The 26,022-nt window shown below is 38.8% G+C and overlaps 1 protein-coding gene across 1 annotated transcript in view; it reads left to right on the forward strand.

The window, feature by feature from the left end:
- The first annotated feature begins 4,194 nt into the window (after positions 1 to 4,194).
- Positions 4,195 to 26,022, forward strand: part of SLC2A2 (solute carrier family 2 member 2) — a 42,602-nt gene continuing 20,774 nt past the window's right edge. The window contains exons 1-5 of the mRNA XM_072618478.1: positions 4,195 to 4,477; positions 7,796 to 7,891; positions 11,422 to 11,663; positions 15,157 to 15,281; positions 22,764 to 22,879. Of these exons, the coding sequence (XP_072474579.1) occupies positions 4,463 to 4,477; positions 7,796 to 7,891; positions 11,422 to 11,663; positions 15,157 to 15,281; positions 22,764 to 22,879 (594 nt within the window). The 5' untranslated portion in view covers positions 4,195 to 4,462. The remainder of the gene's footprint in view (positions 4,478 to 7,795; positions 7,892 to 11,421; positions 11,664 to 15,156; positions 15,282 to 22,763; positions 22,880 to 26,022) is intronic.

A 26,022-nucleotide genomic window follows, 5' to 3' on the forward strand; every position in this document is an offset into this window, starting at 1 on the left:
CTTTACTACAGCCAACAGGAGGGGTTGGAAAAAGAGCTTCTAAATCTACAAGGAAAATAATTACTTTGTTTTGGATTTAGGATCAGCCTTAGCAAAGGTGAAGCAGCCACAGCATGTTATCAGTTACCAGCTTCCTTCTCCTGGGCTCCCCCCACCTCCACCCACCCTTCTCCAGTACCCTGACTTTCTCTTATAGCAATGTTAAGACAGCAGGCAGCACATGGAGACATTTGAAACAAAGAGAGGGAAGGGCTATCCCTCATTGGTGACCCACAAATCATGCAACAAAAGCTGCCTACATATAATATAGACTTCTTATTCAGACTATACACAAGGATTGACCCAGGCTTGGCTGCTGTTATCCCTAAATTAATACTATGGGGACCAAAAAATAGAGATGATAATAGCTGCGCAATTCCTCTGATGTCTTGGGTTCATTTGTCACCCCTATGCAGATGATTCCCAGATTTATATGTTCTTTTCTACCCTCTCTCTGGAGTTTCTGTCCCACATTAACAATTGCTTGATGACCAAAGTTATCTTGAACTGGATACCTCATTGGTACCTCAAACTCAATATGTCCAAAACAGTACTTACCCTCTTTCCCTCAAATTTTCCCTTCTTCCCAACTTCCCTATTTATATAGAGGCCACCAGAATCCTCCCAGTCACCCAGCCTCACTACCTTGGTAGCATCCTTGACTCCTCATTCTCACTCCATCCGTATATAGAATCTGTTGACAAAGCTTGTCTCCTCTGCCTTCACATCTTTCATTATGTCTCCTTCTCTCTACTGACTCTAAAACAGTTCTTATATTGTAATAGTCTTCTGGTTGGAGTGCATGGGTATTCAGAAATGACTAGCATCTCTGGTGTGAGGGCTTGCTGAGCCCGTTTCAGGGCTGCTCATACACCTTTGGTGTCTACCTGGCACTCAACTCTCACCTGTGGCTCCAAGAAGCTGTAGCATTTGCAGTGGCCATATCCTAGTAAAACCTTCTCAGCAGAGGAGCTTAGCCAAGTTGAGGGTAACCGACAGGCCTTAAACCCATTGGTGAGTTAGGGGGATGTCTACTCTAAGATGTGAAGACTCCCCCTTTGTGAAATGAGAAGATGAGAACAATTTGTTCCAAAGGCCATGAAGGCAGTTAAAGCAGGCACCATGGAGTACTTAGAGCTTGGTCAGACATGGAAGGTCATCCACTACATCCCAAGCCATCGCCAATCAAGTCATCTTGTCACTGGACTTTGATAACTCTGGAAGAAAGAGTGAGGCTAATGACTTTGTGCAACTCTGCCTCACTTAAACCCAATTCATCTACTAGTCAAGATAGAAGAAACCTTGTGATGTCACTGATCCTCTTCAGAACTGAAGGACAAATAGCAGCTTTCTGGTTAGTCCTTCTGCTTCAAGTCTCTTTCAACTCCAATCTGCCCTTCATTCAGCTATGAAGGTGGTTTTCCTAAAGTGCAGATCTGACTATACCATCTCCCTACTTAATAACCTCCATTGTTTTTCTGTTACCCATAAAATTCTTTATTTAACATTTAAATACCATAGCAAGGTCAAACTAATGTTCTATTGGCTCTTGATCCACTTAATTTGCTCATTTGTGTTTCACCTATAAGTTGTCTCCTAGCAATTAATTAAATATCCTCAATATAGCAATTCCTTTGCTCTGTGCTTTTTAGTGATGTTTCCAGACTGTTTCCTTGCACTAATTCAAGATACTCTTGATCTAAGAAAGAGCAAACAGGTCTAGTCATCACTCAGTTTTGCTCTGTTTTGATTAACCTAAGATTTCCTAAAGGATCATTTCTTCAAACCCATCTATACAGCCCTTAATTAAAAGAACAACGCGGGTGTTTTCTTAAGAAAATACAGTCCATTTTGGATGGCAAACATTCAACTGTACCCTCCAGTAGAAAAGATATGGGGGAAAGTCTATGGCTTGAGTCAGAACCATCAAATGAGAATGGAAGTACCAGAGGTAACAAGCAAGAAAAGAAACAAAAAGGAATACTTGATTAGGGATTTCTAGTATGTGGTGAGCTAACTGAAGCTGAATTACAACTACCAGAACAAGATACATGAAGAAATTTTCTGGGGAACAAAGGGTAATATTGCTGCAGTGGATAGAGCACTGGACTTTGACTTTGAATCTGGAAGGCTCCACTTCCTAAATGTAAATTCAGTCTCAGACACTTCCTAACTGTGAGACCCTGGGCAAGTCACTTAACCTTGTTTGCCTCAGTTTCCTCATCTGTAACATAAGCTGGAGAAGGAAATGGCAAATCACTCCAGCATGTTTGCCAAGAAGCCTCAAATGGGGTCTGGAAAAGTCAGGCATAACTGAAATGACTGAACAATATTAACAAATGAAGCTGATAAACATGGATAAAGATTTTAGTGGAATATTATAATAATTTATTATTGGTTCTGTGCTGTTAACATGTTTATCAGTGATTTGAAGAAAATATGAATGATGTGCTTATAAAATTTGTGCTGGAAGGCATAGCTAGCATACTAGAGAATTAAACCCCATAGAATTTGTTTATGGTTTTTGATTCAATTCAGTAAGTGTCCTTTGTCTGAATCTCTTGAAATCTGATTTTCAAAAATGTAGGGCACTTATTAGTCTTGGCTTTCCCTTTTTTCCCTTTCACAATTTTAAAATGAAATCTTCACTCCTCACCCCACCATGTTCCCATTATTCATACTCCAGCAACCATTTCTTGTTGTAGAGAATCAGATCCAATAGAATTTCCCTTTATTGTTTGACAGTTGCAATTATTCTTAAGGTAAAGTTAAGGATATATTAGATGCTTTGGTTTTGGCAAAAGAATAGTTCTGGCAGATGTCCAAATAATTAAAATCTTCTGTCACTGATGCATTTTGATACAGGATTATGATTTTGTTTCTTGAACGCTTCATCTATTTTTTCTTTCTGTCTAGGTGGTCTCCTGTATACCCCAGTATCAATATCACCTCTGCTGCTACTTCTATTCTATCTCCTACAAATGTTCTCCACCATGCCTCCTCATTGTGATTCCAGACTTTCTCGGATGAATGTATCTTTTTACTCTACAATGCTACCCCATCCCAAACATACTTATGTATTCTGGTTCTTTTATATAAGGTATACCCTTCCAGATCAATATTCCAGCTATAAATTGCATTCTAAATGAATCCAAATTTGCCTCCCTGCCGTAGAATCTCTAGTTCATCCTATACGTTACCAATATGATACCTATGTTACTTTTAAAATGTACAAAGAATCATTGTGGAAAGGTATCATTTGAGATGTTTGATTTTTTTCCTTCATCTCCTTCTAAAATGTCATTTGCATAATCAATGCAGACAGGAAGCATAGTAGAGAGCATGTTGAACTTGGAGTCAGGAAGACCCGAATTTGAGTCCTGGTTCTGACATCTACGACTGACATTTACCAAACTTGGGCAAGTCATTTAATGTAACTCAGCCTCAGCGCTCTGATATGATAAATAAAGAAACAATAGATTCAAACGAGATAATATATGTAAAGCTCTTTGTAAATCTTAAAGTGCTATATAAATATTATTTTTATTGCGGTCTCAGAGCTTTGAAAAAGAATATTATACATGTACATGTAGGAAATAAATCTAATTTACATTGTAATTGTTATATTTTAGTCTATTGCAATTATTTCCAAAATGTCTCTAATCTCCACTCCTGGAAACCCCAGGTTAACACATAAAGTTAATCTTCATAAGATTTTGAGCTAAAATTGAGAGGGGAGCTATAGACTCTATTTTCAAGACAGTCACTCTAAAGTTTGGTTGAGTCATAGAATATCTTTCCCTCCATTTTCATTTTTTTCTTTACATACATGTAACAAAAATCTCCCTGGAGTGGATCCACTTTGCAAATGTAATGGGACCAGAACTAGGAGAACACAGTAGAAAAGATAAAATCCAAAGCTTCTCCATCTACTAACTTTGCTCTCCCTATATTCTTGTATGCATCCTCCTCTATGTGGCTATTGGCAGGGCATGAAGATGTTCCCACTTGCTTTCAGGTTAATTTTCCCTCCTGAGAGCCAGGTTTGTGAACAGTGTGGAAGATATTGACCCAAATCAATGATTACACAAGTCATGCTGAAGTAGGAAGAGCCTCTAGTTCCTTAATTTATAACTAAGAAATTCACTCTTAGAGTCTTTCTTAATTGCTGCAGGTAAAACAATGGTATTTAAATAGAAGACAGGAAGACAAAGAGTGCTGTTAATTGATTAGTCTCCTTAATAGTAAGCACTATCAAGCTACAGGACTTCGTTCCAGACATGCCTCCTTTCTGAACTGGCTCCTCCTCTCCCAATGTATAACTAGATTTCTCTCTGTAACGGAGACATGTACTTGGTGAGCAGCTGTGCACTCTGGATCTCGTCAAGACCCAGAATTAGGGGAAAGAACCCTGACCAATACAATGACAGAAGACAAGGTAACCTACCTTATGTTGTTTTCAATTAATAATCAGACTCTGGGAAATCAGTGTAGTACCTATAGAAAGCCAGCATCCACAGAGATGGAATTTGAGTGGTGGGTATAGACACCACAGACAGCAACAGCCCCTTTTTTGTTTTTTCATTCTGTAATTCCACTTCAATATTTGTTTTCTCAAAAAGAAATCTGATATAGGACTTTAAGGAACAACTTCCCCATTTAAAATGATACTGAACATAATCTCTCCTTTGTCTTCTCTGAACCTGCCTGTGTTTAGAAGAGAAGAGAAAGGGATGCATAAAAAGAGGAATCAACCTCCACTGAGACAGAGAAAAGGCTCTGGAAAGATTTTTGGATGAATGAGATTCTCTAAGAGAAACCAGGTTAAATCAAGGAAGACCATCAAAGATGGATGAGGAGGGTATAAATCCTCAGTCTCTTGGAATACCTTGAGGAAGAGAAAAACAAACAAACAAACCTTATTCTAGACAAAGTCCATATTCTTTTCTCAGCCTAACATTCTGAGGTTTGTATAGCCAGACAAACCCAAGGTGGGTTTCAGAACCTAGAAAGACTTGCTGTATTTTTGTCAGGCTGGAAGTCCTAAAGAAAAGACTTGAGTATGACATATGATGGCAGTTATGTGAAGGGCTATGATAAAGAAGAGGAATGAGGTTTACTTCCCTTGATCCCATAGAAACTAGAAGCAATGAGAGAAAGCTGCAGAGGGTCAGATCTGGGCTCGGTATGAAGTTGAACTTTCTAACCATTAGAGCTGTCCAAAAATAGAATGAGTGGCTTCAAAAAGTAGCAAGATTCCCTGCCACCGGAACTCTTCACTGGAAGAATTGTGTACAGGATGTTGTACAAGCAGCTTGTGCTTGGCTACATATTAGTTAGAGTCAATGATCCCTTAGATTCCTCCCATTCTGAGATTCTGAGACTTTTTTCCTTAAAGAATGTGCAGAGGGGAGTTTGGAATAAATGGTACCTGTAACTGATCATCAGAGTATGTGTGTTCGTCCTTCGTTGCCAAAGAATACCATGCCATCAGAGAAATAATGACATGACTTGCACTTGACTTTGTTTTGAGTGAGGGAGGGCTGTGCAGGTCACCAGCCTCACTTCTGCTCCAGAGCCATCTGAATCCAGTGACCAGATAGTCATCAGGATGACTGGAGATGACCCAGGATGAGGCAATTGGGGTTAAGTGACTTGCCCAAGGTCACACAGCTAGTGAGAATCAAGTGTCTGAGGTAAGATTTGAACTCAGGTCTTCCTGACTCCTGCACTGGTGCTCTATCTACTGCACCACCTAGCTGCCCCTCATCAGAGTAGCTTATCAATGGGAAGAGGAAGAGGTGATTTTTGAGCCTCCTTTAGAACATCAATTCATCAATAGTCACAGTTTACTGATTATTGTACCAAAAAATTATCTGCAATGTGCCATTATTGGGAAATGAGGTACTCAAGTTTGGCAGTCACTCATAAAGGGAAAAGGTCCCTGATCCATACATAAGGATCCCTGGTAAGCCATATTGACTTAGTCTTGAAATGTAGTTATTTTTGTTTTGGCATATTTTTATTTACTTTGTTAAGTATTTTTCCCAATTTTACTTTGATCTATTTCCAGTAGCACTCAAGAGGTCATGTGTGTGTTTGATACTCCTGTCCTAATTAATTTATAGATTCCTAATTATCATGAGAGGCATCGTGTTATAATGGATAGAGAGCTAGCCAAAAAGCCAGAATTGTCTTTGAAATATTGAAATATTACCTCTGACATATCCTGGTTGTCATGTGTTAGGGAAAAAATTTATATTATGCATCATGTCTGTGGTTACAGAAAGTGTCTATCATTCAAAAAGTCACTTTACTTCTCAGCATCCCAAACATCTCAATAAAATATTAGGTATAAAGTAATGGATTCTCTCTATCAGTAGAGGGAGTTCTCCACTAATGGAATCATAATAATGATGATGATGACAATGGTGATCATATGTGTCATCATCATCATAAAAGCAGCATAGCTTAATTGCCAGAGTTCTGGATATGGACCCAGGAAGAGCTGAGTTCAAATCCTGCCTTTGACATTTACTAGCTGGTCGACCCTGGGAAAGACATTTAACTTCTCGGTGCCTCAATCAATGCCTTAGAACTCATCTACTAAGGTACAGACAGGTTGTTTTGCATGGATGGAGCACTTTTAGACTTCACAAACCCAGATAAAATTAGTATACACATATATATACTTTATATATGATTCTATATACTTATATATTATATATATACTACTGATGAATCTCCAGTTTTTAAAATAATTTAAATATAACAGCCCATATTAAGCATAATCTAGATATAACATAATCTTTCCATAGTCATTCAGAAGGCATTTCGAGACCTTGAAGGGCATCATAATAAATATATGAACATCATTTATCAGCCAATAATTAATATGCCAAGGTGCTAGTTAAGTGCTTCTGGAACAATGATGGATAAATCTATGTTACTAGGAAAGAACACACCTAATTGTCACTGATTGTGATAGCTTCTGTTGATATCTGTAATGTTCTATTTCACTTATAACTCCATAATTTTTGTTATTATTTTCTCTATTCAGGGACTCAATTTGAGGAGATATCTGAATTTTTTAAAATAATTTCAATAACTGAATTTCAGAATAAATTATTTCCTTTACCATTCTCTGTATTCTATTAAATACATTTCAAAAAAATATTCTGAGCAAGGATCCATAGGTTTTACAAAGGACACCAAAAAATATTTAATTTAAGACCCCTGCTCTACAGGGATGGCGATGATCTGTAAACTCTGGTTACTCCAGATCTAAAGTCATTTTCTGTAAATCACTTAATATTCACCAGATTCAATTTCCCTTTTCTAGTTATTAGGTCATTGATTAGTGATTTGTTTCCATATTGCTAGCCAATATGTCCTTGAGTTGATGCTGGCAATAAGATTTATAAATCTATGCAAGCTTCATCCTCATGGATATAATTCTGATGTTGAAGCCCTAACTAGAAAAGGTTTAAAAAATATATAAGAAAAAGAAGAATGTCTGGTACTAACCACCTGGGACCAGCCATCCCCAAGTTTAGTTCTAAATTAATAATGCACCAGCAGTGGAGGAGAAATGATTAAATGTTCTAACATTCCCATATTAAAAACATCTGTCAAATGCCTAGGACATACTGCACAGAATCAGGGAAGGAGAACAGATCCAGCCTGGTCTAAAGGTCTTTAAGAATTATGTGTGCAAGTTGATAGGAATTGACTCTGCCTTGTGCTCTATTCGCAGAAGTTCACTGGAACTTTGCTCTTGGCTGTTTTCACTGCGGTGTTGGGCTCCTTCCAGTTTGGATACAACATTGGAGTGATCAATGCTCCCCAACAGGCAAGTGAAATATTTCTAAAGACTATATTAGTCTATCTTTCTTTTCACAAGCTTTTTATCAGGGACATAGCATTTTATCTGTCACCTGTTCTGCCAGATAGATTTGTTCTCAAGGTATAAAACGTACACATGTGCAGGGACACAGGGTAATCTTTGACCTTCAGTCAGGTATTTCAAGCATGTTTCCCAAGAAAATAACGACTTTGACACTTGTTAGACAATCTTCATTGTAAGAAGAGAAGGATAATCATTAGTGATCTCTGACACTGCATGATTCCAAACCTCACATGGCAAAACTCCACATGTCCAACAGTGGTGTTTTATTATTTGTTTAAAGGAAAAGGGCACGGTGGTGAGGGAAGCCTGAATTCACTCATTTTGGGGTGATCAGGAATGAGAAGCTCCAAGGTGCAAAAGAAAATCTAGAGAAAAATGTCTCTCCATGTTACCCTCAGGTATAATAAAAACTCCAAGGAATAAAAACCTCCAAGGAATAATAGTATTGAGTCACTAAGGATGGCAAAGACAGAGTGAATGGTGACAGCATGAGTTGTGTGGCATGACTGGGGTGTCACAGGATTGTGGGGGTGAGATGGAAAAGACTGAAGAAATGGTGTAGCCCAAGATGCTCCCATAAGCATCTTACAAGGGTACATTTAGAGGAAAGGAACATGGTTTTTAACGGAACGTGGAATTCACGGTGGCCATAACATAAGTGCTAAAGAATAAAAACAAAGCCGAATCTGGCCATGCTTGAGAAACATTTTCTCATGGAGAGCATCAATTTTAGTCAGCAGCTGCAGCTAATGGACCTAGGGGAGAGGGGCTGCCTACTCCATCACCCCAGTTTTTTCATTAAATCAGGATATTAACTAGCTTTCATTACCTACCATACACAGTTACTACAAAGATAAATGATGCTGTCAAGCTCTTGGATGTTCTGTAGAAAATTATCTATTTTTTTAAGTTACCCAGTACAGGATTTTCATTGTATGATCCCATGCCTTGCAGAAGTTAAGAGGGCTTTATGGAGAGGATGACATTCATTCCTTACTCTTTGATCCAGAATAAAATTAATTTCTTCCTAGGAAGCTTTGAGAGCACGCTCTTCTCTCACTAGAATCTGGTCATTTTTCCTGTGTATTCCCAGACTTGTGGGACCCCATGGAAATTGGGGCATGGATTTATTATTCCCTTGAAGTGGAAGCTGCTATTGTCTGACAGCCTAACACCAGTCCTCTTCTCCCTACCTCATCCCCAAATATCCTAGGCTAGGCAATCAGATCCCATCATACATGCAAAGTGTTGGACCTAAGACCAGTGCAGTCTCTACCTGGTGACTCCAAATCCCTTCATGCAACAGAACAACACAGAGAGAGGGTGTAGTGGGGGTGAAGAGACACGTGGATAGGGCATAGCACAATAGACCTAAAATGAGTCATTCTTCCTAGCCAATCAGCTATGGAGATCATGGTGATCATGTGATCAGGTGATGGGAGGGATGGAATGGAATAAGGGCACATGTCAGAGCCTCTTGTGGACTTACACGAAAGGGGGCTGAGGCTGTGGCATGTGAATATGAGAGAAATCATCTCTGTGATTGTGCACGGGCTTGACTGAGTGTTTGGCATGTGTGGAAGTTTAGCAAGCTGCCTGGTGCTTAGGACCTACAATCAGAACTGGAAGGGACCTCAGAGGTCATTTTGTCTATCTCCCTCTTTTTATAGATAAAAAACTGAGGTCTAAGGAGGTAAATGACTTGAACAAGGTCACACAGACAGCACCAGAAGCAAGGTTGAACTCAGGTCCTCTGACTCGTTGCATTTTACCCAAGCCATATTCTTAAAATGGAAAAGTTTGCTTTTCTACTGTAGTCTCCCTAGTCACCACCTCAGTACTCTGAGGAAGATGGGCAGTACTGCTGTTTCCGTGAACTGGAGAAATGAAAAGGTCCAACAATTGGCAAACACAGCCAAGGTCCCACAGGCCAGGGCCAGAAAGAGAGGCCAAAGCTCCTGACCCCCAAATCAATGCCCTTTTCCATTCACCCTCTTCCCCATTTATGTTTAAACAGAGTTGTGCAAGAATAGTGTCATTACAATTTCAAAAGTCTTTACCAAAAAATAAACAACAAAACTCTATGTAAACACTTCCATGGAGATCCTTGGTGCCTGTGCTCCCTCCACAAGTAATAAGAACAGCAATAATGATAATGATGATGACGACAATGATGAAGAAATAGCATTTATATAGCCCTTTATGGTTTACAGAGCACTTCATGTATTATCTTACTTGGTCCCTACAACAACCCTAAAAGGTAGGTGCTATCATTAGTCCCATTTTACAGATGAGGAAATTGAGAATGAAAGATGTTAAGTGAGGTGTCTGGGGTCACAAGTATCTGAGTGAGGATTTGAACTCAGGTCTTCCTGACACTAAGTTCAGTGCTCTAAAACTACAGTAGAGGCAAATAGGTGGTGAAATGAATACAGCACTGGACCTAGCATTCAGAAGAACTGAGTTTAAATCCTGCCTCAAATATTTATTATTGTGTGACTCTGGGCAACTCACTTAACCTCTATTTGTAGGGGAGCTAGATGGCTCAATGGTTAAAGCAGTGGGTGAGGAGTGAAGATGACTCTGATTGCTAAGTTCAAATCTAGCCTCAGACTCTTATTAGCTGTGTGACCCTGGACAAGTCACTTTATCCTGTTTGCCTCAGTTTCCTCATTTATACCATGAGCTGGAGAAAGAAGTGGCAAACCACTTCAATGTCTTTACTAAGAAAACCCCAAATGAGATCACAGACTAAGACAGCTGAAAACAGTTGGACAACAACAAAACCTCCAGGAGTTGTTGTGAGGATCAAATAAAATAACATTTGTAAACACTTAGGAAAATGCCTCTTACATAGTAAATGCTTGTTTCTTTCCATCCTATCTCCCTCCATTCCACATTCCCTCCTTCCCTTTTTTCTTTCCTTTCCTTCTTCCCTTCACCACCATCTAGATGGGAGCCCATCTATGAATTATATAAATGTCATCCGACACTTCCTCTACAAACTCTCTGCCTGATAAGTGGAGGCTTCCCTCTATTTCTCTTAACATTTTCTGAATACCAATGCAGCTCTTGGTCTCTTGATTTGTTGTTACTCACTCTATAAAACCAGCCCATCTTTTTTTCAGGACGTCCAAGTCTTTGTTAATGTAACAACAAAAATCAGTAACAACGTATCAAGTCATCAGAGTGTTTACCATATAACAAATTCAATAAATATCTATTGCCAGGCTAAATGCAAAAACCAGTGTGCTTGGCAATAGAGATACAAAGACAAAAACAAGAGAGTCCTTGCCTTCAAAGGGTTTACATTCTACTAGGTAGAACATGCATCCTGAAAAAATGTCAGGTAATGGCAGGGGAGAGGGAAAGAGAAAGTATTCACTACTGAGATCCACTGAGAAGGTAGAACCTGAGTCAATCCTGAATATCTCATATTTTGTGTTTTAATTTGCTTTCCTTTACTTCTTTAGGTAATTGAAGCCCATTATAGAAGTTTACTGTCTGTCCCTCTGGATAAAGAGGAGCCTTACAACTCTACAGATGTGTATAAACCCACTCTGCAGTCAACAACTAATTATGGGGAAAATGAAATTGATTCAGACCCATACACTCCCATAATCACCATGTATTGGTCCCTATCTGTGTCCATCTTTGCAGTTGGTGGAATGATCTCCTCATTCTTTGGTGGATGGCTAGGAGACAAACTAGGAAGGTATGACGATTCCATGGATGTCAAGCATGAGGAAATATTTAGCAGTTTGTTTTGGGGGAAGTAGTTTACCTTTTGAATTACATATTATTTTAAAGCCTTTTCATAAAATTGGTTTTAGGTTTTTGTGGAAGGTATGTTGGGATTATCCCAGGCCGACATTGTACCAAATTAAGCCCTGATTCTCATATTTACAAAAGAATTCATCATCTTGGTTATCCAAATATTAGAACAATTATCATTAAAATGAAATCAATTCCCCTGAGTCCCCAATCACAAAATGTGTCCCACATAATTATTCCACACATTTATTTAGAGATTTACAGTTTTTAAAGCAATATACTAAAATACAACCTCATCAGGTAATTATAAGTATTTTCACCCCCAATTTATAGATGAAGAAAATGAAGATCGGGGAGGGTAGGTGATTTGCATAGGGCTACACAAATGATAGATGTCAGACAAGTCCTTCTGTAATGAAGTCAGTGTCTTCTCTACTACACCACACTGCCTCTTTGCTCATGTTTACCGGTTTATGTTGTCTTAGAAGAGTAGAATCATTTTTCCAGTTCTAAAATCATTTCTCCAAGATACTGTAGAGCCTCGACTCTAAAATGAGGGGGTTAGGCCAGGTAACCCAGATCTAAATTCTACACTTCTGATAGTATTTACTAGTAGAGAGAATATACCCTTGGGTCCACTTTTTCCTATAAGTTTTAACCCATTTGGGCATGTGGCATCTAAAGTTGTTTCCCTTTCCCTTCATGAGGAAGCAGACTCTCAACTCTTCATGGAAATGTATTTTTTTAATTGTCTAACATAAATATAGAATTCTTTTATTTTTAAATCAAAAGAATAGGGTCAATGATGACAGGATGTTTAGCTCCTTAGTTTTTTTTTTTTTTTTCAGAACCTGCTATGAATTATAAGGCTTCTCTGCCTGGTGTCTTAAAACATCGACAGTTTCCTCCTTTTGTGCCTGAGTTTGTCATTTGGCACAATAAAGCTCTTAACAGTTGTAAGGAAATAATCGCCTTCAGTGTCTTAATTCTTCTTCTTAATTAAAGGATAATAGCTCAAATTATATTTGTGCATTTTGTAGAAGGGACTGTCATATAATCTAAAAAGGTAAAAGAGTCATTTTTATTATAGATATCTGGCCCAGTTTTAAGTGGAAATCTTGAAAACAAAGATTTTTAATCTTTAATTAGTAAACCTAGTTATTCCAAAATTAAATGAAGTATTTGGTTAAACTATTTCATCTGGAAGATCTTGATGATTTTGCAATATCTTAATCCCCCCAAGGGCAGAAACAACTTTTTAGCTTCAACATTTCATCCTTTTTTTAATACCCACCACCACAGCCCAAAGTCTATAATGTCTAATGGCAGCTTCCAAGAATTGCAGTCTTCAAAATGCATTGGGTTATGGAATGTGAGAAGGCAAAAAAGGCACTAGAGATTCTCTGGTCTAATTGCCTCAATGAGTTTAGAGGTTAAGTGGACCTCTGCAAAGATGCAGGAATAAAATATATCCCCCCAAATTAGCTTCTTCAGTGGTTAATTGAGGTGAACCCTCAACAATCCACTTGAACAAATATATGCTTTGCATTGTTAGACCTCAGAGATCTGTTCCAACTCCACAGTTTCCAGATTCTCTGTTTCTCATATAGTTGTCAAGGTTATTTGTTACATAAAGTACTCTTTACCTGGTTGTCTTACTTCTCTGGAGATGTAGAATAGAAATTAGTCATGTTCAGTGGTATTTTACAAGTTCTGGTTGGTAAGGCTGTTTATTTCCTAATTATCATGCTTTTATTTTGAATAAATAGTCATTAGGTGACCAATGGTGCATAGAGTTTGTCCATGTTTTCCAAAAAACTCAGCTTTCCTACAGACACAGTAAACTGAGTCACAGAAGATATCAAGTGATTTTGAATTTAAGTTAAACAAACATTAATTAGGCATATACTACGTAACAGGTTCTGTGTTAACTCAAGCAGAGAAAAATATGAAAAACAGCCTAGACCCTGCCCTGAAGAAGCATAGAACTCTCCCAATTATATTGTTTCTATGAAAATTCTGATTTATTGGAATGATAAAATATAGCATTTGCTCATGTTAAAGGATGGTCTCTTTTAGAGGAAGGTTTCTTAACCTCTTTTGTGTGTCATAAAGAAATCAGATGATGCCTGTGGACTCCTCAGAATAATGTTTTTAGATGCATAAAATAAAAGATTACAGAGGAAAACAATTATAATGAAATAAAATTCATAGACTCCTTGAAATCTCTGTGTTTTCCAGTTTGAGAACCCCTGATTTAGAGGGAGGATGCTAGTTAGAGAAATCTAAATACACAAGTAAAATAAGATATCTTCCTTAAAAATCATCTATTTTCAATTACTCCTAAATCATATTATGATCATCTTTTAGGGAACAGAAGAAAGCATTCCTCTAACCTGCCTGGAACCTTTTATTAAGAGTCAAAAGCCCTTTGGGATATAGAAAGTGCCCAGCTCCCTTTCTTCAGGATTTTAAGGGACTCTGGCATCAAAAGCCTTCGTGAGCTACTTCTACTAGCCTTTATTTTTCTCCAGGGGAACAGAACTACCTGATTATAATTTCTCAGGAGACAGTTTCTAGTTTTCCCTCCAATCCTTCTGCTTCTTCTTTCCCTTGCACCTAATGCAGGGGAATGGACCTGAATGGAAGGTCCATTACTGTCACTTTCCCCATCTGTATTCTGCCTGTTGACCAATTTTTAAATCACTCCTCACCTGGTCCACTCAAATCAGAGGTAGAAGCTGCCAGAAATTAATTAACTTGCTTCTAATGTTTGCCTAGCAACCATCACTAAAACAAAATTGGGCACCTCTGCTCTCTGTAGAAGAATGTTTTCTGTTAGAAACACAGGGTTAGAAGTAAACCAGAGCCTATCCCAGAGCTCCTCTCAGTATTGTAAGAAGCTGTTTGTTTGTTTTAAGAACTGTACAACAGATTCTTCACAATATTCCTTTTCCTTAGTCAAACACCCCACATCCAGGATCTTCTTTTTGGGTCCCCACAATGTCTTTCTGAAAAAAAGTTGATCCTCTATTCATATTTCCATTTCTCTTTCCATAGAGACCAAACTAAACTATCCATGCAGATGACATTTTCAGCAAATATATTCCACTTTTGTTTTTGGCAAGGCAATCAAGTGTCTGAGGTTAGATTCGAACTCAGGTCCTCCTGACTCCAGGGCTGGTGTTCTATCTACTGTGCCATCCCAACAAATAAATTCTTACTTTCCCAATATTTTGACTAGAGATCATTCAAATATAGCAAAAACCTAATCTAGGAAGTCCTCATCTGGCACTTGGAGTCCAATTCAAATACGGTACCTGAGGTCCAAGTGAGAAAGTAGAAATTATAGATAGTTATTAAAATAAAAAAGGTGTGTTTCTTTTAGTTCTGAGTTTACAGCCTCTGCATATATTTGTTTTAATTTATTCTAGAATTAAAGGAATGTTGGCTTCAAACAGTCTCTCATTGATTGGATCTCTCTTGATGGCAATAGCTAAATTTGGACCATCTCACATTCTTATCATCTCAGGCAGATTCATCTCAGGACTATACTGTGGTAAGTTGATTCTGGTGTCTTTGTAAGAATAGCTTTTTAAGGTCAGTTCTTGTTAATAAACAAAAGCTCTGAAAGCCACAAGCAGCCTTGAACTAGAAGAGAGCAGGAAAGAGACAGAGGTAAAATGCTAGGCGTTTGGGAAGTTCAGCACCCAGAAAAGAGGATAGTGACATGTGCTCATGATCATATCATGATACATACATATATACATATAGATAGGTAGATATGTACATATATATGTGTGTGTGTGTGTGTGTGTGTAAGTATGTCGGTAGGTATGCCTGAAAGGTCATCATTTCTTCCTCTCAGTGGACTAAGACAAGAGGCTATGCCCAAAGCTATTGCTCCTCACCTTCTGGGTCCCATCTTCTCACATCCTAATCAATAAGGCCTTGACAAGCTATGAACCTGAGATCCCTCCCCCAGCTGCTACTATCATGGATGTGATGGTCATGATGTTCTCAAGTCAAGCAAAGGCAACTGAGAACTGGTAGCCGTGGGGTGGCAGAATGGATAGTCAAACCTACATGTACCATTTATTCACTAGAGAGCAAATGTGCAGCATCCAAAGAGGCTGCCTTGGGAGTTTACACATTTTATGAAGTCACTGTCAAGAATCCTACAAATTTTTTTTTGATGAAAGGATGCTACTGAAATATAGGTAGCTATTACCTGAGCATGAGATATCTCTGCTAGACTGACAGCTTCTTAGAAACAATTTTTCAAAAGTCGTAAGACAACAAATCAGCAAAGACCAGAGCAAAGGGCACATTTGTTCAATTTGTGCGAAAAATAAATGAGCCCCATCTTTAATCTTTTCAGTTCTGAACAGCCGGGAAGCCCTGGTCCTGCCAACCTGCTAGTAAAGGGGTTTTTAAAATTAGTTTAATGTGTTCCATTACCTCAAACCAGAGCTTCCTTTTGAGACACTAATGTCTATAAAACCCTCTCCCCATCTGTTTTTAGTCATAATTCCTACTTAGGGAGAAAGTGAGTACACATTCTTATTAAAGAGCTACCAGGGTGAAAAACTGAATTAAAATGTTGACAGTGTTTGAACCTCCAGAACAGAGAAATCTCTTTGGGATTTCCTATGACTAAATGAATTCAACCAAAGCCTGAAATATCCATAAGCTAGCTACTAAATTAAAGATCTCTCCCTCACCTCACCCTGGATAAACACATTGGCATTGGAACCAGCAGTTTATCAAAAAGGCATCTACAAAGAAACAGCAGAGTGCATGTCAGTGATCCAAGAAGTTTCTAGTTTATATTATGGATCTTTTGAGTTGAACTATCTATTGTATAATTCTCAGAATTGGCAATATAGTATACATAGGTCCCAAGAAACGTGAATAATGAATATCCCAAAGTGATCTCATGGGTTCGAATCCACTCTATTCAAAGTTATAATTACATAAATATGGTTCTTGATTCCAGACCATGGAAATGTGCAGTGTGAATCTAAGTGATGTGACCACTTCAGGAAATTAATTATTTGCATTAATCATAAGTTCCCATCAAAGAGTCTAACTTCATAATTATGGATTCACCTATAAAATTTCTTCATCTCTAAGCTTTTGCCTAGGTATGCACCTATTCTTTTTTGTTGTTGTTTAGCCCTTTCAGTCATATCCAAGTCTTCATGATCCCATTTGGGGTTTCTTGGCAAAGATATTGGAGTAGCTTGTCATTTCCTTCTCCAGTTCATTTTACAGATGAGGAAACTGAGGCAAATAGGGTTAAGCGACTTGCCCAGGGTCATACAGCTAGCAAGTGTCTGAGGCCAGATTTGAACTCAAGAAGAGGAGTCTTCCTTTAGGTCTGGCACTCTATCCACTGCACCACCTAGCTGCCCCAATCAAGAACTATCCTAGTTAAAATTAAAATTAAATTAAAATTAAAATTCTGTAATTCAATTTAATGTGCATCTATGTCATATTGTTATGCCATGTCATATCATGTTATATTGTGTTATGTTATACTGTATCATATCATATGGTATCAAACCATCATATCATGTTATGTTACATTATATTATATTTTATTGTTATGTTTTGTTATATTTTATTATATCATATATGACTGTTTTATGTTGTGATATTCTATTTCAATTAATTACATTAGCTCAACATCACATTATGTTATATGATATAGTACTATTTTGTGAAAAGCATTTAGTATGTGCCTGAGGCACAGAGGATACCAAGACAAATAAACCAATGCCTGCCCTCAAGGAACTTACATGCTATCAACGAAGATAATATGTAAACAAATAAGTAAAACATACACATGCAATGTAATGGAGTAGATTACTAGTAGCTGAAAGGATAAGGTAGGGGGCACAAGTACAAGGTGGAGCTTAAGTGGAGTACTAAGGGAAATTTGTCATTGTAAGAGGCAGACTTAGGAGGGAATGCATTGCAGGCACTGGGATAGCCCTTACAAAGAGTGGAGATGGAGAGCTGCACATGGAGAACAGCAAAGTAGACCGTTTGACTAGACCACAGAGTATATGAAGAAAAAGAAGAATACATAATGTGCTTTGAAAGATAAGTGCAAGCCAGGCTATGAAAGGGCTTAAATGCCAGAGAGAAACTTGTATTGGATCCTGAAAATAATGAGGTATCACAAGAGTTTGTTGAGCATGACAGTCACATGGCCAGACCTTAGGACTATCACTCTGACAGTCATGTGGAGGATGGATGTGAGGAGCAAGAACCCTGAAGTGCTGAAACTAATCAAGTGATTATTGCTGCTTGCTGAGCGGGGAAGATAATGAGTTCATAGGTGAACTTGAGGGCTTGAGCTGAACTGGTGGCCATGTGAGCTGAAAGAAGTCATACTGAGAGACCGTGTAGGTATAGAATCAACAAAAAGAACGAGAATTGATAAAAGCTTGCTGATAACCTTGGAAGGGGAAACTTCAGTCAAGTGGCTACAATGGTTTGAGGGGAGTAGAAAAGAGGAAATGCAGGCAACAAATGTAGGCAGCTTTTTCTAGGAGGTTAACTGTGAAAGGAAAGCTAAATATATAACATTAGACTGAGATAATGGAAGGAGCAAGTGAATATTTTGGGGGGTTTTTTAAGATGAACAAGGTCTGGGCATGTTTCTAAGCAGCAGAGAAAGAGTGAATAGATGAAGAATGACCACAGATTTTCATATCAGTGGTTACTGTGTTGACATTTGTAATTCATTAACTATTCTGTCTGTACCATGGGCAGTTAACACAAGTTTAGAAAAGGAAGAAAAAAGAATTCTCTTTTCAAATGATGATCTCTCAGAAAACTTACTGATCAGAGAAGACAGCAAGAGAGAAATAAACATTCTCAGTCGCCAATCAAATCAAAACTTATGCTCTCCAAAATAGCCATACTTCAGCTCAAGGGTTTAATATAATATCTTGATATTTATTAAGATAGACAAGGTATTAAGAAATCATCTAGTCTCTTCCACACTGGATGGACAGTCAGGAAAATGACTTCCAACTATAGTCAGAAAGTGACTTGTGATAAGGGAATGAAAAAAATGATGTGATCTTAAATCTAGAAACTTTGCTCCCTCCTCAGTCTTTATCTAATAATTTTTTTCTTGTTAAATTGGAAACTTAGCAAAAAAGAAAGAGAACAAACCCATGTCTTCATAGTCCCTGAAGTGAACAGAACTGTGGCGATAGCTAGCTAGCTAGCTAGATAGATAGATAGATATAGATAGATAGATATAGATATAAATATAGATATAGAAGAGAACAATTTAGGAAGTGGAGAGAGCTTGAATTTATGAATATAGCATATATAGTTATATGTCATACAACACAGGGGAAGAGGAAGGTGGATCTTGTCTTTACAAGTAAGGATCACCTACACATTGCTTCCATTTCCTCATCACACACTTATTTTCCCTTTCACATTGACTTTGAACTCCACCACTGCTCTCTGAATAATGCCAACAATCACTCTACTACCAAATCCAGTGGTCTTTTTTCTCAGTTCTCTCTTTCTGGGACCCACATGTAGCTTTTGACACCTCTGACCACTCCTTTCTTCAGGGTACTTGCTGCTCCCCCAAATTGGTGACATTGTTATCTCTTGTTTTTTCTCTTGTTCATCTCAGTGTCCACCCACCTTGTGGGCCTTTAGGGTGAATGTCCCCCAAGGCTTGATCCTCGGCTCTGCTCTTTTCTCTCTCTACTTTTCTTTTGATGATCTTATACACTCGAGGTCAATTCTCATTTCTACACAGATGAGTGTAAGCTTTCATCTTTATCATGAGCTCTGGACAGTTCTAACTGTCTCCTGAATAGTTTCACTTGAATTTCCTTCCAACATCTCAAATTAAATATGTCCAAAATTGAAAACTCATCATCTTCCCCACTAAGCCTGTCCCTCATCCACTCTTCCTTGTCTATACTAGAATCACTGCCATCTTCATAGTAGCCCTTTAACAAAACTCCATTCATCTTTGACTCTTCTTTCTCATGGCCCCTATTTACTCAGTTGCCAAATTCTATCAGTTCTACATCCACAGAAAGGAAGGAAATGAGCATTTATTAAGTGCCTACTATGTGCCAGGCACTTGCTATCTCATTTGATCCTAACAACAGTCCTGGGAGGGAGGGAGGGAGGGAGGGAGGTGCTATCATCATCCATATTTTGCAGTTGATAAAACTGAGGCAGTCAGAGGTTAAGTGACTTGCCTAGGATCACCCAGATAGTAAATGTCTGAGGTGAGGATCTGAACTTAATTCTTCTTGACTACTGGCCCGGTGCTCTCCACAGCACCATCTAGCTGCCTTCCATCTAACATCATGCTTTATATCCATCCCTATCTTTCCATCTCTTTCATCTTTCCTAGATCATAGATGCTAGATTAAGGGACCTTAGATGACCTCATTTTACAGAAGAGGAAACATAGGTCTACAGGGGTTGAGTGATTTGTCTGGCCAAGGTCACACTGCTTATTCAAGCCATCATTACTATTCTCTTGGGTTACTGATCTCCCTGTCTCAAGTCTATCCCCTCTACAATCTATTCTAGCAAAATAATCTTTGTAAGGAAAAGATCCCTTCTATATAAAAAATGTTAGTAGCTTTTTATTGCCTCTAGAAGAAAATACCATCTTTCTGAGCCTTGAGACTTAAGGTCTTACACAGTCTGGATTAAGCTATTATTTATATCTGTATTTCATATTTCTCTTTTCCATACACTCCATGTTCTAGTCAAACTGACCCCTGGATGTAACCTGCCATCTGCCCCCTGCCAGGATTCTGTCCCATGTGCAGTATGCTCTCCCCTCTGTTTTCCTTGCATTGCATCAAGGAGCTGTTCCCTGGTGCCACTGTCTTGGTGAATTCTCCCTAATCTCCTTCCCCAAAATGGTTAGTGCTCTTTCCTCCTTCAGAATCTCTTTATCTGATCTTTACTCCCTGCTCACCTCAGATTATGTTGATTTTGTACATACAGAGGGACAGAGATAGTCTCATTACCATTATATTTAAAACACCTAGCACATGTGGCAGGGGAATATTTGTTCTGTAAACTTTGGATTCAGTCAAAAGGCTGCACCCAAGGACCTAGAGGGTTACATGTGGCCTCAAGGCCACAGTGGGGGAATAATCTATGATGTCTTTAGCTTGGGAAATTCTCAGCATGGAAACTCCCTCCAATGATGTAAATTGGCAACTGCTCCATAGTTAAGAGACTTCAAGTGTTTCCTGGGGTTACTCATCAACCAGTCAATAAACATTTATGAAGTAAATGTCTACTGTGTTCCAGTTGCCATGCTAGGTTGCATACAAAGACAAAATGAAGTCATTCCTGCCCTCAAGAATCTAGGGGTTAAGTGATTTATTCATAACCATGTAGGCAGTATAGGTCAGTAGATGTAAGCTTAGGTCTTCCTGATTCCAAAGCCTGACTCTATGTACTGCCTTTCACCTGGTATATACAAGGTTCTGTCTACATGTTTCTTGAGTTAGGATCAACATTTTCAAAAGATATTGAGGTGGAGGCAGTTAGGTGGGTTAGGGTTAGTCCTGAAGCCAGGAGGACCTTGATTCAAATCCAGCCTCAGACACTTACTTAACTGTGTGACCCTAGACAAGTGACTTAACCCTGACTATCTTCCCCCAAAAGATGTTTTTAAATAAAGTAGTAAAATATAAAGATTCTGTGCTTTAGAGTAAGGAATGGCAAATCAAGGAACTTTATTCTGCTTATATGATACATATGTGTGTCAAAAAGAGAGAAGCCACCATTTCTTCCTTATCAATACAACCAAAGGCAAAATAATCAAACCACATTTAAACTCAGGAAAAAATGCAGGTATAATGTTGACAGCATGGTCATTAGGAGATTGTAAAGTAGTCTTCAGGGAAGATCCTAAGAAGACTCCATAAATCAGTCCTCTGAATATGTGAAATTGATTCATTTTGATAGCAGAGATTTCTAGGCAATCACTCAGAGCAGAATTCTTCTGTGGAACTTTTTTGGAAAATTCTTGTTCATTAAAATGACATTGAACGTAGCAAGTGGGGTGGTGGTGAAGAGCACCTGGAGTCAGCAAACGTTAATTCAAATCCTAACTTTGTCACCCACTGCCCGATGGAACGGGGGAAAGTGCCCTAACCTCTCTGGACCTCAGTGCCTTCATCTGTCAAATGAAGAGTCTTCAAGATCCCTTCCAGGCTGAAATCTATTATTGCTAAAAGTAATAGCAATAGCTAACTCTTACAGAGCCATCTAAGGTTTATGAAACACACATGCTATCTCCCTTACTCCTAACAATAGCCAGTGCTATTAATATCTCCATCTTATAGATGAGGAAACTGAGACGGAGCAGATAAATGACTTACCTAGAGTCACACTGTTAGTAAGTGTCTGAGTCAGGATTTTAACTCAGGTCTTTTCTGACTCCAAGTCCAGTACTTTCTCCATTATCCCACTTAACCACCTCCATGATATTGAATTTATTGAACTGTGTTATATCTGGAGAATGGTAGATAACTTACTTATTTTCCCCATTTCTAATATTAGAGATAACATTTGTATTCAAGGATCTTAATAAGTTTATCAGAATTTTCTTAAGTCTCTTTCAGGAAGACAATTTAAAGTTCTGTGATGGTCATTAAGTACGTTAACTTACAGAATTTTGAACACAAATCAATGAGCATCTATTAAGTACCTACTATGTGCCAAGCACAGTGTGAAGTGCTATAACATACAATGATGATGCTTGGACCTTTAAAGCACAAAAACAAGCATGTATTAGCGTATCACCAACAGATATTTCTTAACTGCCCTAAGTTCATGGCAGGGTACTGAGGTCTATCTCTTACTAGGGGCTCTATCTCCTAATATAGTTAGATATTAGACAGATGTCTAGACACTGGGAAATGTGTTACACTAAATTTATGTATCTTATTTGCCTTGTTTGGCCAGACTCTGTGTTAAGTGCACAATGTCTTCTTGTTTCATAAAGGTCTAGCATCAGGACTGGTTCCAATGTATGTTGGTGAGATCTCTCCTACATCTCTCCGAGGTGCTTTGGGTACCTTGCACCAGCTGGCCATTGTCACAGGGATTCTCATCAGTCAGGTAAAGAACAAGAGCATGTGATTAAATTAATCATGATTATTTGGTGAAAACATAAGAAATGATGGTCACAAGGTAGCAGCTAGTGAACTGATACTAGATCTGAGCGTTTTGCCAGTTTTCTTGTTTTTTTTTTTCTCTAGAAAAGGTAACTTTTCCATTTTTTAAAATTTCTTTCACATTTTTTGTTTCATTTGGTACTCTAAGATAGGTAGTAGTATCCCCAATCAGCCAATGGGAAAAATAGATAGACAGACAGATAGACAGATAGACAGACAGACAGACAGACAGACAGACAGACAGACAGACAGACAGACAGACAGACAGATAGATAGATAGATAGATAGATAGATAGATAGATAGATAGATAGATAGATAGATAGATACATAGATACATAGATACATAGATAGATAGATACATAGATACATAGATACATAGATACACAGATACATAGATACATAGATACATAGATTGATGGATGGATAGATGGATGGATGGATGGATGGATAGGTAGGTAGATAAACTGAGACAGAAAGGTAAGTGATTCAGCTAACTGATGCCATGTGCAGTCAGAAATAGAGTCCTGATCCCTTCACTCCTTGACTAATTTCTTTACACTGTGAGAGAGATGCCTGAAGAGTCAGTGGGATGAGGAGACTCAGACTGAGGACTCCTGTTTGAATACTGACTCTGCCACTGACATCTTCTGAGATATTGTACAAATGACTCTTCCTCTTTGGACATCACCTTGTTCATCAGTAATAAAGGGGATGGGCAACATGGCTTCCAATTCTGTGATCCTATCACCTCCTAAACTATGGAAGGCTCAAAGCAGGAAGCCAACTACCCACCTCTCTCTAGCACCAAAAAAGATTGATCTGGAAGATGAAAGGCACTATTTTCACATGTCCACAGGCCTCTTTGGGGACCTGTCCATTCCCAATTCTATCAACCTTACACCAACGTTATCAGTTCTGATTTTGTTCCTCTTTTTCTCTGTCCATTGGGTAGTGTTAGTCTAACGAAATCCTTAAGAAAAAGGAAACAAAGGAGTTAGACCTAAGTATGGAGGGCTGCCAAGCCCCCAACAAAGCCAAAGAGCAACACCTTCACCTAAGAATAATTGTTATGGGGGAGGAGCCAAATGGTGGAGTAGAAAGATACACATATGCTAGCTCCTAACCCACAGCCCAAAACTACCTGCAAAGAAGAACTCCCAACAAATTCTGGAGCAGCAGAAGCCACAGAATAATGGAGTGGAGGAGATTTTTGTTCCAGAGAGACCTGAAAAACCAGCACCAAAGGTCTGTCCTGCACCGGACCCAGAGCAGAGCCCAGCCCTGCCTTTGCCCAGCGTGCCCAAAGGAACAGATCTGAGCAGTCTTTAGGGACAGAATCTCCAGTGGCAGCGCAGGTCCCTCCACCCATAGGCACCAAAGGTCAGTGAGGGAGTCTTTTCAGCTTGCTGAGAGGGGAGCAGGGTGTCTCCATAACTCTGGCCCCCTCGGGAGGCAGCAGCAGAGGCAGCAGCAGACAAGGGCTCCCAAAGCAGGCAGGAGCTCTGATCCATTGTTGAAGGTCTCCCCATAAACCCCCTGAGGGAACTAAGCCCTATGTGGTGGCCCTGTCCCCACCTGAACACCTGAACTTAATCTCATACTGAATAGCAGCCCCACCCCTGCCAAAAGCCCTGAGGCTGGGAAGCAGCATTTGAATCTCAGCCCCTCAGCACTAGCTGGGCAGATCTGGAGGCATGGTGGGTGTGGAGAGGACACTCAGAAGTCAAGTCACTGGCTGGGAAAATGCCCAGAAAAGGGGAAAAAAATAAGACCATAGAAGGTTACTTTCTTGGTGAACAGATATCTCCTCCCTTCCTTTCTGATGAGGAAGAACAATGCTTACCATCAGGGAAAGACATAGAAATCAAGGCTTCTGTATCCCAATCAGGCAAAATAAATATTCAATGGGCTCAGGCCATGGAAGAGCTCAAAAAGGATTTTGAAAACCAAGTTAGAGAGGTGGAGGAAAAACTGGGAAGAGAAATGAGAGAGATGCAAGAAAAGCATGAAAAGCAGGTCAACACCTTGCTAAAGGAGACCCAAAAAAATGCTGAAGAAAATAACACCTTGAAAAATAGGCTAACTCAATTGGCAAAAGAGGTTCAAAAAGCCAATGAGGAGAAGAATGCTTTAAAAAGCAGTTAGCCAAATGGAAAAGGAGATTCAAAAGCTCACTGAAGAAAATAGTTCTTTCAAAATTAGAATGGAACAGATGGAGCCTAATGACTTTATGAGAAACCAAGAAATCACAAAACAAAACCAAAAGAATGAAAAAATGGAAGATAATGTGAAATATCTCATTGGAAAAACAACTGACCTGGAAAATAGATCCAGGAGAGACAATTTAAAAATTATGGGACTACCTGAAAGCCATGATCAATAAAAGAGTCTAGACATCAACTTTCATGAAATTATCAAGGAAAAGTGCCCTGAGATTCTAGAACCAGAGGGCAAAATAAGTATTCAAGGAATCCACAGAACACTGCCTGAAAGAGATCCAAAAAGAGAAACTACTAGGAACATTGTGGCCAAATTCCAGAGTTCCCTGGTCAAGGAGAAAATATTGCAAACAGTTAGAAAGAAACAATTCAAGTATTGTGGGAATACAATCAGGATAATACAAGATCTAGCAGCTTCTACATTAAGGGATCGAAGGGCGTGGAATATGATATTCCAGAAGTCAAAGGAACTAGGACTAAAACCAAGAATCACCTACCCAGCAAAACTGAGTATAATACTTCAGGGGGAAAAATGGTCTTTCAATGAAATACAGGACTTTCAAGCATTCTTGATGAAAAGACCAGAGCTGAAAAGAAAATTTGACTTTCAAACACAAGAATGAAGAGAAGCATGAAAAGGTAAACAGCAAAGAGAAGTCATAAGGGACTTACTAAAGTTGAACTGTTTACATTCCTACATGGAAAGATAATATTTGTAACTCTTGAAACTTTTCAGTATCTGGGTAGTTGGTGGGATTACACACACACACACACACACACACACACACACACAGCACAGAGTGAGTTGAATAGGATGGGATCATCTTAAAAAAATGAAATTAAGGGGTAAGAGAGAAATATATTGGG

Source organism: Notamacropus eugenii, chromosome 6 (assembly GCF_028372415.1).
Source record: "Notamacropus eugenii isolate mMacEug1 chromosome 6, mMacEug1.pri_v2, whole genome shotgun sequence".
NCBI classification, from domain to species: Eukaryota; Metazoa; Chordata; class Mammalia; order Diprotodontia; family Macropodidae; genus Notamacropus; species Notamacropus eugenii.